The sequence below is a fragment of the Carcharhinus amblyrhynchos genome, unplaced genomic scaffold (genome assembly GCF_965287045.1).
Source record: "Carcharhinus amblyrhynchos unplaced genomic scaffold, sCarAmb.v2.hapA scaffold_37, whole genome shotgun sequence".
Classification (NCBI taxonomy): domain Eukaryota; kingdom Metazoa; phylum Chordata; class Chondrichthyes; order Carcharhiniformes; family Carcharhinidae; genus Carcharhinus; species Carcharhinus amblyrhynchos.
Window position 1 is genome coordinate 3,567,265 of NW_027649778.1, and position 16,304 is coordinate 3,583,568.

The 16,304-nt window shown below is 40.1% G+C and overlaps 1 protein-coding gene across 1 annotated transcript in view; it reads right to left on the bottom strand.

Annotated features, from left to right (window-relative positions):
* Window positions 1-16,304, bottom strand: part of LOC145362138 (alpha-actinin-4-like) — a 117,797-nt gene that overhangs the window by 66,253 nt on the left and 35,240 nt on the right. The window contains exons 2-3 of the mRNA XM_080218195.1: window positions 5,653-5,767; window positions 3,306-3,425 (exon numbers count right to left, since the gene is read on the bottom strand). Of these exons, the coding sequence (XP_080074321.1) occupies window positions 3,306-3,425; window positions 5,653-5,767 (235 nt within the window). The remainder of the gene's footprint in view (window positions 1-3,305; window positions 3,426-5,652; window positions 5,768-16,304) is intronic.

Below are 16,304 nucleotides of genomic sequence, written 5' to 3' on the forward strand. Positions count from 1 at the left end.
GGGGAGAGGGAGAGGGGAGGAGAGGGAGAGGGAGGAGAGGGAGAGGGAGGAGAGGGAGAGGGAGGAGAGGGAGGAGAGGGAGAGGGAGGAGAGGGAGAGGGAGGAGAGGGAGAGGGAGGAGAGGGAGAGGGAGGAGAGGGAGAGGGAGAGGCCAAACTCCAAAAAGGTCATCTAAATACAGTGCCATGTAAGTTTGTAATCTATGATCAAGGTTGGTTCTGGTTCAATCACAGCAGGGAAAACAAAAAATGCATTCCAATACAGGTTTAGCTCAGAAGGGAAAGAACAGAAAGCATGTTTAAAAAATTGGAATTATACCTAAAAATAGTCCACTACATCTGCACTGAATTAGGAAAACTGGATCCTGGCTCCACTTTAACCTGAACATGTTCAAATTATAAAGTGGCATTTTACTGCATTGTTGAAAGCAATATCCTGGTGAGATTTTAGACCAACACCCGGCCTGGTGCTGCAACTGCAAGAACAACCCTACTAGGCAGTGCACTTCAAATCCTAACAAGTACTGCTTAGGAATGTTCTTCACCACCAGGCCAGTTCATCACCGCCTTAAACATTGATGCCCTGTGACCATCAATCCTTAAAGCATTAGAAAGTGTTTATATTATCTAAATCAGTCATGATTTTACTAACACCAAATTAGTACCCACAAAATTAAATTATTCATAGCTGGAATTTGTGTGTTAATTTCCTCTGTGCCCTTTAAAGCTTTCACATCCTTCCAAAATCCAATGCCCAGAATTGGATAATACTGAACTGCATGTTTTGTACTTAGTTTGCAAATCCTTTATTAGCATTGCTAAGCGATATAGCAATCCCTCTCCAATCCAAACTCAAGGTATTACAGGTTGTCAATAAAATCACTGTTAAACCATTATACAAAAATCAGATTATTTTGTTAACACTGCTGACATTTCACAGCTGCAGTTTAATAATTACTTGCATCCAGAATCTCAGATTCTGCATTGTGAGGCAGCAGTGCTAACAGCTGTGCCACCTCCACCTAGTAATTCACTGACATTGCACTTCAGTTTGAGTAAAATTTATTCAAATTTATTCAGAAGTTTGTAGAAAAATATTTGGAAATCACAGGTTTAAATTTGTGGAAATGTTCCAAGAGCGAACCAAAGAATAGAATCCCTAGTGTAGAAAGAGGCTATTTGGCTAAATCTGCTCCAGCTCTCCAGAAGGGCATCACTCTCTGCTGTATCCCCACGCATTTCCCTGCTGATCCCCCAACGTGCACATCTTTGGACACTAAGGAGCAATTTACCATTGCCGATCCACCTAATTTACATATCTTTGGAGTATAGGAGGAAACCCATGCAGACGCAGAAAAAGTGCAAACTTCATGCAGTCACGCAAGGCTGGAATTGAACACAGGTCCCTGGCGCTGCAAGGCAACAGTGCTAGCCACTGTACCACCCCGATAGTTTGAGATTTAACTTTATTCTGTAATTGTTTTGGTATCATCCTAGTGTTGGTACTATATTAGCCAGCTTTCCCTACCTGACATTAGGGTCAATTTAATATCACCAATCCACCTGACCTGCACATTTTTGGACCATGGAGGAGACCAGAGCACCTGGCAGAAACCCATGCAGACACAAGGAGAATGTGCAGACTCCACCGAGACAGTGACCCAAGCCGGGAATTGAACCTAGGTCCCTGGTACTGAAACACCAGTGTTAATTACTATGCCACCATCCCACCCAACCTGACCTAATAAATTCAGTTAACGTTGCAACTGAATTTGTTCTACGAGTCAGTCAAACAAAATAACCTGGATATCAATATCGTACTCACAGATGCAGCCAGGAATGCCAGTGATTTAGTTGGCAAGTACAACGGTGATATTGTGCCATTTTTAGCAAGTGGTATTTCCAATTTTAGTGGGGATGATCTTTAAATTTACACAACTAGCTTCTCAGTGCAGGAGAATGGCGAGAAATGTACCAGGATTTGTGATCACTGACCACATGATGAGAACAGGATCAAGTAGGGTAATGACAACCCAGCTGAATATCTGAAACCAAAAGAAAATGCTGGAAAATCTCAACAGGTCTGGCAGCATCTGTAGAGAGAAAAGAGCTGACATTGAGTCCAGATGGCTCTTTGTCAAAGCCCAATCACAGCTGAATATCTGCCAGTGAACTGTTTAGGTTTACATGAGAATGGCCACACAGAGCACACGGTTTCACCTGTGCCTACAATTATTTGTCAATACTGACTCTCCAAAGTCATCCACAAGGCAGGACGGCACAGCTGTCTCAGCTCCAGGGATCCGAGTTCGATTCCCTGCTTGGGTCACTGCTTCTGTGGAGTCTGCACATTCTCTCCGTGTCTCTGTGGGTTTCTTCCAGGAGCTCTGGTTTCCTTGCACATGCTGGTTAGGTGCATTAGTCATGCTAAATTTTCGTTCAGTGTATTCGAACAGGTGCCAGAGTGTGATGACTAGGGGATTTTCACAGTAACTTCATTGCAGTGTTAACGTAAGCCTACTTGTGACAATAAGTAAACTTTTAAAATTAAAAGCAGAAGTTAGGAATGTCTTGGAAGATTCCCCACTTGAGTGTAGCTTCAGAAACAAAATGTTTAAAAAGGTTCACCACCATCCATAACAAAACAACCCACTTGATGGCTCCCACCATTCACCACCTTAAATAGTCACTCCTTCAATCACTGATGCATCCTGGCTGCAGAGTACATCTTGCCAAGGTTTCTTCAATAGTAAAATTCACAACCTCTACCACCCAGGAGGGTAGCAAGCTCATGGGATCACCACCTGCAAGCTCCCCTCCAAGTCACACGTAATTCTGACTTGAACCATATCACTGTTCCTTCACTGTCACTGGGTCTAAACCCTAGAACTCACTTTCCAACAGCACTATGGATGTACTGACACCACCTGGACTGTAGTGGTTCAAGACAGCTCATCATCCATCCAACAGCAATTAGGAATTGGCAAAAAACACTGGCCTTGCCAGTGACAATCACATCCAATTAATGAGCAGGGTGGGAGAACTAAATGGAGAAACAAATATGCTAAACTATCTAGAGCCAGAAGTCACCTGGTATGCCATGTTAATTGGTATTAATTAACCATGGCATACCAAGTTAATTAATGAATGAATGCCAAGCCCTATTGTTTGGATTGCATGTCCAACCCCAGTTAACTATCAAGAAAATTTTGTTGAAAAGATTAATGAACACATCCAATTTCATGCAACTTGGTAAATACCCATTTCTTCTTGGATCAATTACGTACATTAAATCCTTGCTCTTACCTTCTGCTCCGATGGAGACCAGCTTTACTCCCTTGCTTGCAATAAAATCCAATGCTTTGTTGACGTTGTTTATTTTGTGCACCCTCATTTTTCCACGCTCTGGTTTAGGTAGCCGCTCTCCTAAAGGCAGAAATGTTTGTATATTTACTTAACATTAAACTATATGATCAGAATTCTAGAGAACTTGCTATGGGTTGCAATTCTAGTGAAACAATAGTACTGGTATTAACAGAAAAACATTATGGAATGAGGACTCAACTTGCATAGATAACTGCAAACAAAAAGCAAGGTTTGCAAATCATCAATATCCTAAGTTACATACTTCATCTATGAAGATTTCAGCCCAGGCAAAGCGGATGGTGAAGAGGACAGTGCAGATTCTGGCACAGAATACCAGCAGGAATATTCCAGGGCAACAGTGATTAGCACTGCTGCCTTGGTGCCAGGGTCCCGGATTTGATTCCCAGCTTGCACGTCCTCCCTGTGTCTGAAAGGTGCTCCAGTTTCCTCCCACAGTCCGAAAGACATACTGGTTAGGTGCACTGGCCATGCAAAATTCTCCCTCAGTGTACCTGAATGGGCACTGGAGTGTGGCAACTAGGGGATTTGCACAATAACTTCATTGCAGTGTTAATGTAAACCTATTTGCGATTAAAACTTTTTATTCCAGGATACTTGGTCAGACGAAAAACATTAAAACATCCCTTCAGCTGTTCTAACTGCAGTGTATGGAATACTGGAACATGCATTGAAATTTGCATTCAAACAGATTCCAATGGTTAGTTTATTCAAGTGCATTATGTATTCAAAATCTGTTAAACAGTCATGATTTGAATATATCTGCTCAATAAAATGGTGAGCATGGTATAATGACAAATTAGTTTACCAAAGAGGTAAGCATTCAATCCCCAATCTATACCACTTTAGCTAATCTCATCTGTGGTGGCAATGTTTCTACAAATGATCCCTATCCAGCACTCCATCTAGAATCATGTACATGCAGACAACTGGCAAGGACAGTTTGGCTTTGATGTTCCAAAACATGTCAGATTGTTGGAGCTCAAGCAACAGCAGCCCCTACTTAAGGTACATGAGCTCAAAATGAAGCAAAGTTAATTCTTTCCAAGACATGGGAATTGCAAAGAGCATCAAAGGACAAAAAACCTGCTAATCAATCCTGCAATAAAAACCTCACGGTTTGAACTGGGTCTGTGCAACACAGGTGGTAAAGAATCACGGAGTGCATTTCATTCTCTCAGCCCCTATTTTTCCTCTACTCCTAAAGAAATGTGGTTGACATTAGTGTGAAGGTAGCTTCCATTACCTCAAAGTGGCCATTATGTAAGTGCAACTGTTAATATTCTACTAGTCCCAGAACAGGAACCAGGTCAATATTCCCCTTGGATGTGCAGATACCAACTGGCCCCAAGATGAGCTATCTTGGCATTGACTAAGTATGCAGCCACTCAGTGGGTAAACTCATTGAACCATCCAGAAGTGGAAAGAAATTCAAATCCTTACAAAAAAGTGGCTTAAAAAAAATCCTGGACACAAAGATAAGACATCACTGCTTAATTTAACTAGATTATTAATTACTCCGACAATGTCATGAAAAATAACATTAAATCCTAATAATGTTGAAATTACGACTTGAAAGATAACTTGCATTCACAATTCAACTCAAAAATGTAAAAATCAGATGTCCTGATTTTTTAAAGAGGTGTTTTTAAACCCTGCAGAGGGCAGGATTTAAAATTTAAACTGTTACCACACAAATATGATCCAAGCATATTCAAATCCTACTATTGGATGGCTAGTTCTCCCAACTCAACTAAAAATTAGGCAATGTTTTAAATGCTGAATTGTGCATTGACTGAATGATTAAGTACAGGTCAAGTGAGTGCTAATGAAATGATCTTAGTTTTGTCTCAATAGTCTCTGAAGCACAAACATCCTAAACTTGTTCTGAGTAAACAGTTGTATAAATTAACAATGGATCTATGTTTGAACATGGACTTTACCTTCCTTTCCCGCTGATTAAATTTTGCTTAAACAGGAAAGCTCCCAGCCTTTGAACTTGCAACTACTAGGCCCAACCATATGAACTTGGCATTGCAACGAGCCTAGGCATGATCTACCTTAAACTATGCACATCAAATTAATTCCCTCTGAATACTAACCTCAATTGTTTTTAGACCAGCCGGGGGGTTAATTAAAAAGATATTTCATAATACAAGGGAGGAAAAATTGCACCTCTTAAAAATGGTAAACAGGCACTCCTTCACTTTTGGAAGGAAAGGCATCCTGGGCCTGAAACAGTTTATTTTTAATGTTTGCACTTTCTCACCTGAAATCACCTCCAGTAGCAGCATTAGTTTAAGGCCATCTCTGAAATCTTCTTCAATTACTTCAATCTGTGTCCCTGCCTTCCGCAAATGTGAGTTGCACCATGCTGTAAATGTCTGCAGAACAAACAACAGTATAAATTATGAATAAAGAATGGCAGAGATATTAAATAAATACTTTGTCTTCACAGTAGAGGACAAACATTCTGGATATAATGGGGAACCAAGGAATTAGCAAAAGAAAGAAATTTCTATGGTGTTACTGCTTTAATGTAGCTAAAAGGCAGACAAATCCCTGGATTGGATGGTGATCTGAAGCATCAACTGGTGAAGGATAGCATTGGAATCAATCTTTACTCAGTTTTACATTTACTTACAAAATGGAATGTTACAAGCATACATTTTGCAACTAAACCATATCAGTTTCAATGTGGTAGAGATGCCGGCATTGTACTAGGGTGAGCGGAGTAGGAAGTCTCAACACCAGGTGATCACCTGATGAAGGAGCAGTGCTCTGAATGCTCATGATTCCAAACAAACCTGCTGGATTTTAATTTGGTGTTGCGAGACTTCTTGCAGTTTCAATGTGCAAGTGAAACGCCAATTACTACCCTCCACTTGCATTCAACTAAATATTACAAAATGCCCGCATACTAAAGGTGTTAGAGACAGCTACAGAGATAGTGGATGCACTGATTTGATCTTTAAAAGATCTCTAGATTCTACAATGGAACCTGAGAGTTGGAAGGTAACAAACATGACTCCACCATTCAAGAAAACAAGCATAGGGAGCTATGGGGCCCCATCAATAGTTGGGAAAATACCAGCATTTAGAAATATGGCAATTAACATATTTGATGGTCACAGCTTTATGAAAGTGAATGACCTTTTTAGTTGTGGGTGTAACTAGCAGGTAGATTAGGTAGAGTTAGTTGTAGTATATTTGCAGTTGCAAAGAGCATTCAATAAAAAGGCTACACAACAGACTGTACAAAGTTAGGATTCACATTAGCATGGATTGAAGTAATCAACAGAAAACAGAAGACAGACATAAGACAAAGGAGCAAAATTAGGCCACTCGGCCCATCGAATCTGCTCTGCCATTCAATCATGGCTGATGTTTTTCTCATCTCCATTCTCCTGCCTTTTGCCCATAAGGGAATCAGGGGTCATCAAAAACATATCTATCTCTGTCTTAAAGACACGCAATGTCCCGGCCTCCACAGCTTCTGCAGCAAAAGGTTCCACAGATTCACCACTCTGGCTGAAGAAATTCCTCATCTGTTTTCAAGGGTGGCCCGTTAGACCGAGCTTGTGCCCTCTGGTTCTTTTTCTTGCTAGTGGAAACATTCTCACCACATCCACTCTACCCAGACCCTGCAAGTTTCAATAAGATTCCCTCTCATCCTTCTAAACTCCAACGAGTAAACCCAGAGTCTTCAACCATTCCTCATATGACAAGCTCTTCATTCCAAGGATCATTCTCGTGAGCCTCCTCTGGCCAGCACATCCTTCCTTAGATACAGGGCCCAAAACTGCCCACAATGCTCCAAATGGGGTCTGACCAGAGTTTGAGACAGCCTCAGAAGTACATCCCTGCTCTTGTATTCTAGCAATCTCAACATTAATGCCAACACAGTATTTGCCTTCCTGACTGCCTGCTCAGCCTGCATGGTAACACTGAAAATCTTGAACAATGACTCCCAAGTCCATGGTGTTTGATTTCCTAAACATTTCCCCATTTAGAAAATAGTCTATGCCTCCATTCCTCCTTCCAAAGTGCATAACCTCATTTTTCCACATTGTGCTCCATCTGCCACATTTTTTGCACACTCTAACCTGTCCAAGTCCTTCTACAGCTCCCCTGCTTCCTCAATACTACCTATCCTTTTACATCTTTGTATCATCTGCAAACTTAACACTACCTTCAATTCCTTCCTCCAATCATTAAATATATATTGTGAAAAACTGTGATAAACATGTCATTTTCAACTTGGCAAGGATTAGTGTTCAGGCCTCAGCTGTTTACAATATATGTGACTTAGACAATTGAGTTTAACATAGCATGCTCTCTAGATGGGGAAGTCAGCTGCAGAGAGGCTGCAAATGGAATAAAGGCAACTCCAGTACCAAGAATGTTGCAGATCAAGTATTTATGTGGACAGGTAAAGTTATCTAATGTAGAAACGACAACAAAAACAACAAGACAAGCAGAATCTTTTAATTAAGACAGACCTCTCAGAGGGCAATAGCATCCTTATACGAGTTAGCATACAGGTACAGCAAGCAATTGGGAAAACATGTCTGTCCTTACTGCAAAGGGTTGAGTACAGGTAAAGATATGCAAGTGCAATTAAATAAGATCTTGGTGAGGCAATAGCTATCGTATCATATATAGTTTGGTTTCCATGTCTAGGGAAGGATTATACATAGATAGAGCACTTCACATTATAGTTGTGTTTTAATTATGTTGGTTTGAGGGATAAACATTAGCTAGGGCACAAAGGAGAAATTCCTTGCTCAAATACTGGGGTCTTTTACATTCACCTGAGACTTCAGCTTAATACCTAGTTTGAAAGGCAGTGGGTGGTGGTGGGAATCAGCGAATTCGCAGTAGCCTGCTCAGCACTGTGCTGCTGGCCTCTCCAGTGGAAAGAATAGGCCCCATCCACTGAATTTTCATGTGAATCACATTCGTGCGCCCTGCAGTGTGGGAGATTCATTTTGAAATTCCTGCTAAAAAACCTGGAGTAAATCCCACTGGTTTGTGAATTTGACACTGGGAGAATTGCCACCAGTATTTCTAGCCTGGCAGCAGCCATGACTGAATGACAATCATTTCATTCTGGAGAGCGTGCTACCCCACTGACCACTAGCAAAACTGAAGTGTCACTGCAATGAGAATTTAAGCTTTTAGCTTCAGTAATTTGGATGCAAGCAGCTCATATGATCTGCCCTCAGTTGCCTTCAGATGGGAACGAAGAGCCTTGTTTCATACCAGGCTTCTTGCTGTCATGATCCAGCAGTTTAAATGCTAATTTCTCTTAGTGCGTTTCATTTAATAATGCTGCTACTGCAACTCATGATCTACAGAAATGTAGTGTGACATTCACCAGAGAAATAGCTCAAACGCGTGACTCAAGTCTAAAAAGTCTTTACACTAAAGAGGAAAGCAATGTCAATATAAAGACTTATCAGAATATATAGGACAGAAACAGGCCACTTCCCCCCCCCCAGTCAAAGTGCTTCCACTTCACTCAAAACCGCCATCCTTCCTAACCACAAGCATAACTATTTTGGTCCCCCTTGCACACTTACAAACTTTTCTTTAGAAATTTGCATCATTCTCTGACTCAAGTTTTTCCTAAATTCACCTTTTCATTTTCATGACTACCTTGCATTGAAGCCTCCAAATTTTACAAGGAGAGATTGTTCATTCTACCAAAATTTCAATTTTTAAGCACTTTTAATAGGTCACTTCCTCAGCCTTCTCTTGACGAGAGAGAGGGAGAAAAAATACGCATTGAGCCTGTTCCTCTGAAGAACACAGCGAGAAGTCTCAACACCAGGTTAAAGTCCAAGTTTATTAGATAGTAAATCCACAAGCTTTCAGGGTTTGCCCCTTCATCAGGTGAGTGCAGTTCTGCCATAGTTCTACTATTTTTGAAAAACTTTAGACCCTCAATTTTTTAAAAATGTTTAATGCATTCAGAATCCTGAAGAAAGTGTGTATATACCAAACATTTTTCACTATTTCCATCTCAATAGCCTTTAACCATTGTTGCCATTTAATTATAGGCTACCACAGTTAAATATAAAGGTTCTATTGGAACAGATAGACCTATTTAACCAAGGTCTGCTGATTTGTACAAAACTTTCCACTTGGGTCAATAACTTTTGGAAACGTAATTTTAATCATAGTCTCTACACAGTTCTGAGGTTGATTATTTTTGGCTAGAGTTGCAGACTAGAGTCTAAAAGAACTGTGTTTTCATTTCTTACTGTAACCTCAGCTGAGTACCAATCAAATTGACAGCACATAAAACTGAGAAAGATGCTAAATTATGTACTAAACAGCTGTACAGGAAACTGATCAATACACAAAATAAGTAGAAGACTCCCAAAGGAATTCTAAAATGAGTAAAAAAGAATGCAAAGCACTCAATGACTATAACTAGCATTCAAATAAAGTTTTGACAAAGTATATATTTGATCTGAAAGACCATCTATTAGCACTGTCAAAGTATCACAGGATTACTGACAAGGACAAGAAAAATACATTTCAACTCCTCCTTGGTGTCTACCAACTGATTTCCAGAGTACAGAAATAAGAACTGCCAACTGCTGGTCAACTTAGCTGATCTTTTGATCAGCAGGTCCACAATTCTTCTAGTATATACCCTGTCCCAATGACATTAGTCAGTGCATATTACACTACTATCCTGGAAATCTAAACTAGTTGAGGAAACACTGCTTTGAAACAGCTGGCTTAATGCTAGCTGATAGAGGTTAATATGGCCCCTTGACTAAGCAGTTGCCATGCTGTTAATAGAAGAAGTAGAAAATTTCTATGCCAATTCATAGAATCCCTACAGTACAGAAGGAGACCATTCAGCCCCTGCCTGCTCTGACCACAATCCCACCCAGGCCCTATTCTTATAGCCCACGTATTTACCCTGCTAATCCCCCAACTAGGGTCAATTTAGCATGGCCAATCAACCTAACCCACACATCTTTTACTTTGGCAGGAAACCAGAGCACCCGGAGGAAACTAACAGGGAGAATGAGCAAACTCCACATAGACAATGACCCAAAGCTGGAATTGAACCTGGGTCCTTGGCACTGTGAGGCAGCAGTGCTAATCACTATGCCGCCAATTGTTTTGCAACAGCAGCAATATTGACCATCTGACAAAACATTAAAATTTAATTTAAACCAAGTTTAGGTTACAAGTACCAATTTGCATTTAGTTTTTTTAAATAGATGCATTTGTAAGGTTAAGAAAATATTCCAATTTTAATAGAGATGATCGAAGACCAAAAATCCATTAATTTACTTAAACCGGCATTAGATGAAAGGACAAAGTGGTTAAGAAATTTGTGAAACTGTTTTTTCATGGGACAGGGAATAGCAATACGTTTTGAAAACAATCACGGTTAATCTGACCACGAACAACCAGATCAGTCATGCCTCACTGCACCCAAGGTCAAGCCATTGAATCATAGAATTCGTACAGTACAGGACACCATTCAGCCCATTGAGTCTGTACTGATTACAATCCCACCCAAGCTCTATTCCTGCAACCCCACACATTTACCTTGCCAATCCCCTTGGCACTGGTGTCAATTTAGCATGGCCAATCAACCTAACACATCTTTGGACTGTGTGAGGAAACCTACACAAACATGGAGAAAACATGCAAACTCCACACAGTGACCTGAGGCTGGAATTGAACCCGGGTCCCTGGTGCTGTGAGGCAACAGTGCTAACCACTGTGCCATCATGTTTTTTTAAGAAAGGTGGAACTTACTAGTAGAGAGTTTTTGGGGTGCATGTGCGCAGCAAATATGAGCATGTGGATAAGGGAAACACCAGGAGGAAGTTGGAGACGGCCTTGCACTAGGCTTTATGTAATCCCCAGATATGGCAAGGTCAGGTACTTGTCTTCCAGAATCTCATTTACTTCACTGCCTCTTTCCCCTCAATATTATAACCTGGGATTTTGAGAGATGGGGAAGATTTGGAGTAGAATGGAGTTGGATGTGGTAGGTTTAAAAAAAAATCAGTTAACTAAGCTAATAAAGAAATTGCAAATTCAACGAGCTTAAAAATGAACACTTATACAGCTCAAATTCAACCGCAAAGAATGCCATGTCAGAACTTCAGTGCTCCAAACAATCCTCACTAGCCCTCTGAACCATGTTTGAAACAAATCTCTACGCAGTTGTTTTGTCAGTGGGAACTACACAAAGCAATTTCTTCAAACTGTTCAGATACAGACATGCATATCCTTACAAAACAGATCAGAGCAAAAGCAAAGGAATGCCATTGTTAACAGAATGTAGCAAATTCAAACCATTTACTGTAACTTGGAAGAATTATTTGTTCATTTCATCTACATTTCAAGTTAGACTGTTCAGCTTCTACTCAAACATTCTTAGGTGCTGAGATCACCAATTTAGCTCTTAGTGTAAAAAAACATGTACACACCCACACCTTAAAGTGCAGTGTTCAGGAGCCATGTAAAATTTAGGAAGGCTGTTTAGCATTTCTTGATTATATAAAGGACAAAGAATTTGTACTGAGATCATAATTCTGATGTGGCAAAATTATAGATTAATGCCACATCATTACTCTAAGAATGGCTAGTATCAAAGCACAAGTAGGTTTTTTTAAAATGACAGAAGAGGATAGCAATAACACTGAATGCGTCAAGTAGCTTTACCACTAATTCAGTCATTTCAAAGTACAATAATAAGATACAGTTCTGATCAAGTGAGTGGGCAAAACTATTAAAGTTTATTTATTAGTATCACAATGGGTTATATTAACACTGCAATGTTATCCCGTAGTCACCACATTCCAGTGCTTGTTTAGGCACACTGAGGGAGAATTTAGCATGGCCAATTCACCTAACCGGCACATCTTTGGAGTGGAGGAGGAAACTCTCAGACATGGGGAAAATATGCAAACTCCACACAAACTGTAACCCCAAGCTGGGAATTGAACCTGGGTCCCTGGCACTGAGAGGCAGCAGTGCTAACCACTGTCACCATACTGCCCCAAATTGCAATTCAATATGGATGAGTGCAAGATCACCTAGTTTGAATCCAAAGGAAGATAAATTGGAATACATTTTGAATGGTGAGAAACTCAATTGTAGAGGAGCGGAGATTTGGCAGCTCACTATGCCTTTCCGATGCTTTACACAAGGCAAAAGGAAAAAAGGTTATGCTTCAGTTGTGTACAGCCATGAGCTGACTGCATCTAGAGTATGTACTCAATTTGGAAAACACATCAGGAAGTATGTATTGGTCATGAGAGGAGGGAGGCAGTGTACATTTATTAGAATAGAACACTAGGACAGAGAAGGTTAAGTGATGAGGTCAACTTGTCTTTTATTCTTTGTAATAATCAGTTTGAAGCATTGATCATTGAAGGATTTGATAGTTTCTTTGCATCTCCCCTATTTCCTCTACTGGGGAAACAAATGGACATTATCTTAAAATTAAAGTTAGTCCATTAAGGAGCATAATCAGGGAACACACAAAGCACTACAGAAATTTGGAACCCACTATGCACCTCAGGACTGTGGCTGCCAGAGCAACTGGAGTTCAGAATAATAGCCTTAGTTTTGCTGGATGAGAAGTAAAAGGGGAATGAGTTTCAGGTCAGCTACAACCTGACCAAATAGTATCTACGTTCAATAATATCCAAGAATTTTAACCATATTGTGGGGATGCAATTTCAAAATCAAAGAAGTTGTTACATCAAGAATAGCCACTCAAAACAATTGAGCATCTGTATAGAAAACCTGACAATCACTTGTCCAAAAGAAACTTGTGAAAAATCAGTGATATTTCATCAATATCATCTCAACAAGGCAGCCTATAAAAGGGCTTATGTTGAACCAATAGTTAAAGTGAGGAGTATTTATTTGGTGCAGCCAAGTTCTGGAAACCAGGAAGGTCCAAGTTTCAGCATTCAGCCAGAATAGCAGCAGAGTGCTATCAGACCTCTAATTAACTTTGGAAGTCATTTCTATCCCGTCACCTACATGTGGATGTGTTAAGTTATGGACAGCAACTGTGCTGTGATAATCTCTATATTGCAGGGGGAGGCCATTTGGCCCATCAAGCCTGCACCAGCTTCCTGAAAGAGCATCGAACTCAGGCCCAACCCCTGCTCCAATCCCGTAACCCCATGCATTTACCCCACTAACTCCCTTACACATATTTGAGACACTAAGAGAAATTTTAGCATGTCTAATGCACCTAACCTGCACATCTTGGGGATTATGGGAGGAAACTACAGCACCCAGAGGAAACCCACACTAACTGGAAGAATGTACCACAAATGAACAAGACTGAACAGATCTTTAATCCTTGCCAAATCAGGAAGGAAAGGAGGCAAGTAAATGTCCAGATGCTCTCATGAACATGTACAGTACAAGACAATTTACAATTTTTGTTTAGTGTCATTGTACAAGTTTCAAGCTAGCAAACCTTTCCTACACACTGATGATTTAGTGCAGAGCAACTGAGTTACCATGTACAACAATTATAATACAAGAAAAACATTGCATTAAGTCCATGCTTGAACATGTGAAAGAGATAATCCTGCCACATGATCACTATCATTCCAGTACCGCTACAAAAAGGAACCCATTCCTCATTCATGTATTTTCAGTAATAGTTATGTACAGTATTAAGAGGTCAGTAACTTTGCTTTTAAGCAGAGATCTGAAACAGCAACTTTTCATATGCAGCAGTCCAAAGGATACTTATGACAGAAAATAACTTTTTGTACAACTTCATTGGCCATAAGCCAATTTCCATTATTAATTAGAACCCCCACTGCAATTTGGCTATCCAACTACTGTGTCTAGTCAAAGGCCAGCAGGGTGTCCCTTAAAGGCAAAACAAATAGCAACAGTATCCAGAGTTAAGTACAGTGACTGTCAAATAATGCAATTGTTCCTGACTTCTGCTTTTGTTCCTATAGGTTGGGGCGAGCAATCACGTTTAAAATAAGTGGAGTTCAAGCTAAAATACAAGTTTAAATATCTAAACCGAATACTTCCAAGACATTCATAGGGTGGTCTGCATAAGTGAAAGTCACAGGTAGGCTTGCATTTATACTGCAATGATGTTACTGTGAAAATCCCCTAGTTGCCACACTCTGCTGCCAGTTTGGACTGCACGGCCAATGCATCCAACCAGCACATCTTTCAGACTGTGGGAGGAAACCAGAGCACCCAGGAGGAAACCCACCCAGATATGGGGGAGAATATGCAAACTCCACACAGTGGCCCAAACTGGATCCCTGGTGCTGAGGCAGCAGTGCTAACCATTGTGCCACCCCTGCAGACCCATACATGACTTCCAAACTTTGCCCACATGTGTGCACATGTCAGGACTGTTATTTTAGTGTAGTTCTGCTTGAAAAAAACACTTAAGATTTTCACACAATCTGCAAATAAGTTCAGAAAAATGCAAGCTCCCAGGTTAATAGAATCTTAAATAGCTTCCTTTTGTATTCTGAAAATAAGTTCGAATGAAATGGCATATATAAAAAACAAATGCCAAAACAGAAGGACAAAGGTATTACAATTCTCCCATAATACTGTGGATGAGTTTCCTTACACTGATAGCTACCTCCACATATCTATCCATGCAGTTTTGACTCCCAAATTCAGATTTTACACTTAAGACATAAAATCACATACCATACTACTACCATACTAGATGGTAGCAGCTAACACAAATGTGGATATTTGAGGGGAGGGAGATAAACAAGATATAGGGATTATTAGTTTTGGATTATTCTATAAAGCAAAGATAGCAGACAACAGGCTAACAAGCCTTGTTCTCTGCTAGAATCCTGTGCTATGATAATTAGACATTAGCTCATACTGGCACTTGAGACAGTGCATAAACTGTAAATTACATGTATAAACATGTCACCAACATTTGCATGTAAATACTTAAAGGCAATGTGAATGCTGACTTTGAGAAATGTACACAAGTAATGCGAGTCAAATTTCTTGTATTGAACCTTGTTATGTCCTTCATTCAATTAATGGAAAGTTTAACATATGGATGCAAACAAAAGGCAACAAGAGCAATAGCAAAAAGCAATCTGAGTTACTGGTAGGGAGGAGATAAGGTACAGTGCCTCCCATTCCAGTTACTGGATCAATAAACTAAGACAAATTGTAGCATCATATGCACATTATTGGTTAGGATACTTCAGTCTTTTTAGACTGCCTAGAGCTTCAAGATTTTAGGCATTCAAATTACATGTTTGGCATTCCCTCATGATTAACAAAACAATAAGTTAACCATGCATGATGTGCTGTTCATACCAAGGTCAACTTGATCATTTTGACAGTATTTCTTCAGACACTAATAGATAACACTTTCCTCTTTCGGAATCAAAATGGTCATTCCTGAACAGAAATTGCCATCTATATTGAAAGGCACCGTCAAAATTAAAGTCATTGTGACAACACATTTCAGATTTATTGTATATCAAGATCCATAAACCTCATCATTCCATTAAAACATTCTTGATCAAGACAACATTTTTGTTGGAGTCTATCCCCAGGGCAGACCCAACACTGACCAACTTATTTGATTTGTGCCACTATTACTCACCTTTTCACTATTCTTCATTTGCTAGTTTCCCATACCCTTCAACTTGGGGTTAAAGCATTAGCCTTAAATACAGCTCTCCTCATGCCTGCAGAACAACCCAACTTAAGTTTGAAGTAGCTTTCTTTTCCCACAATTCCAGCCAGCCATTGAGCCAGCTTTTTATATACAAGTCATATTCCCATCTCAGCAACAACTGCTTTAAAAAACTATTTGGTCACCTCCCCCTACAAGGTAATTTTCAGGCAAAGATTACTATCCCTTGCAACCTATACGTC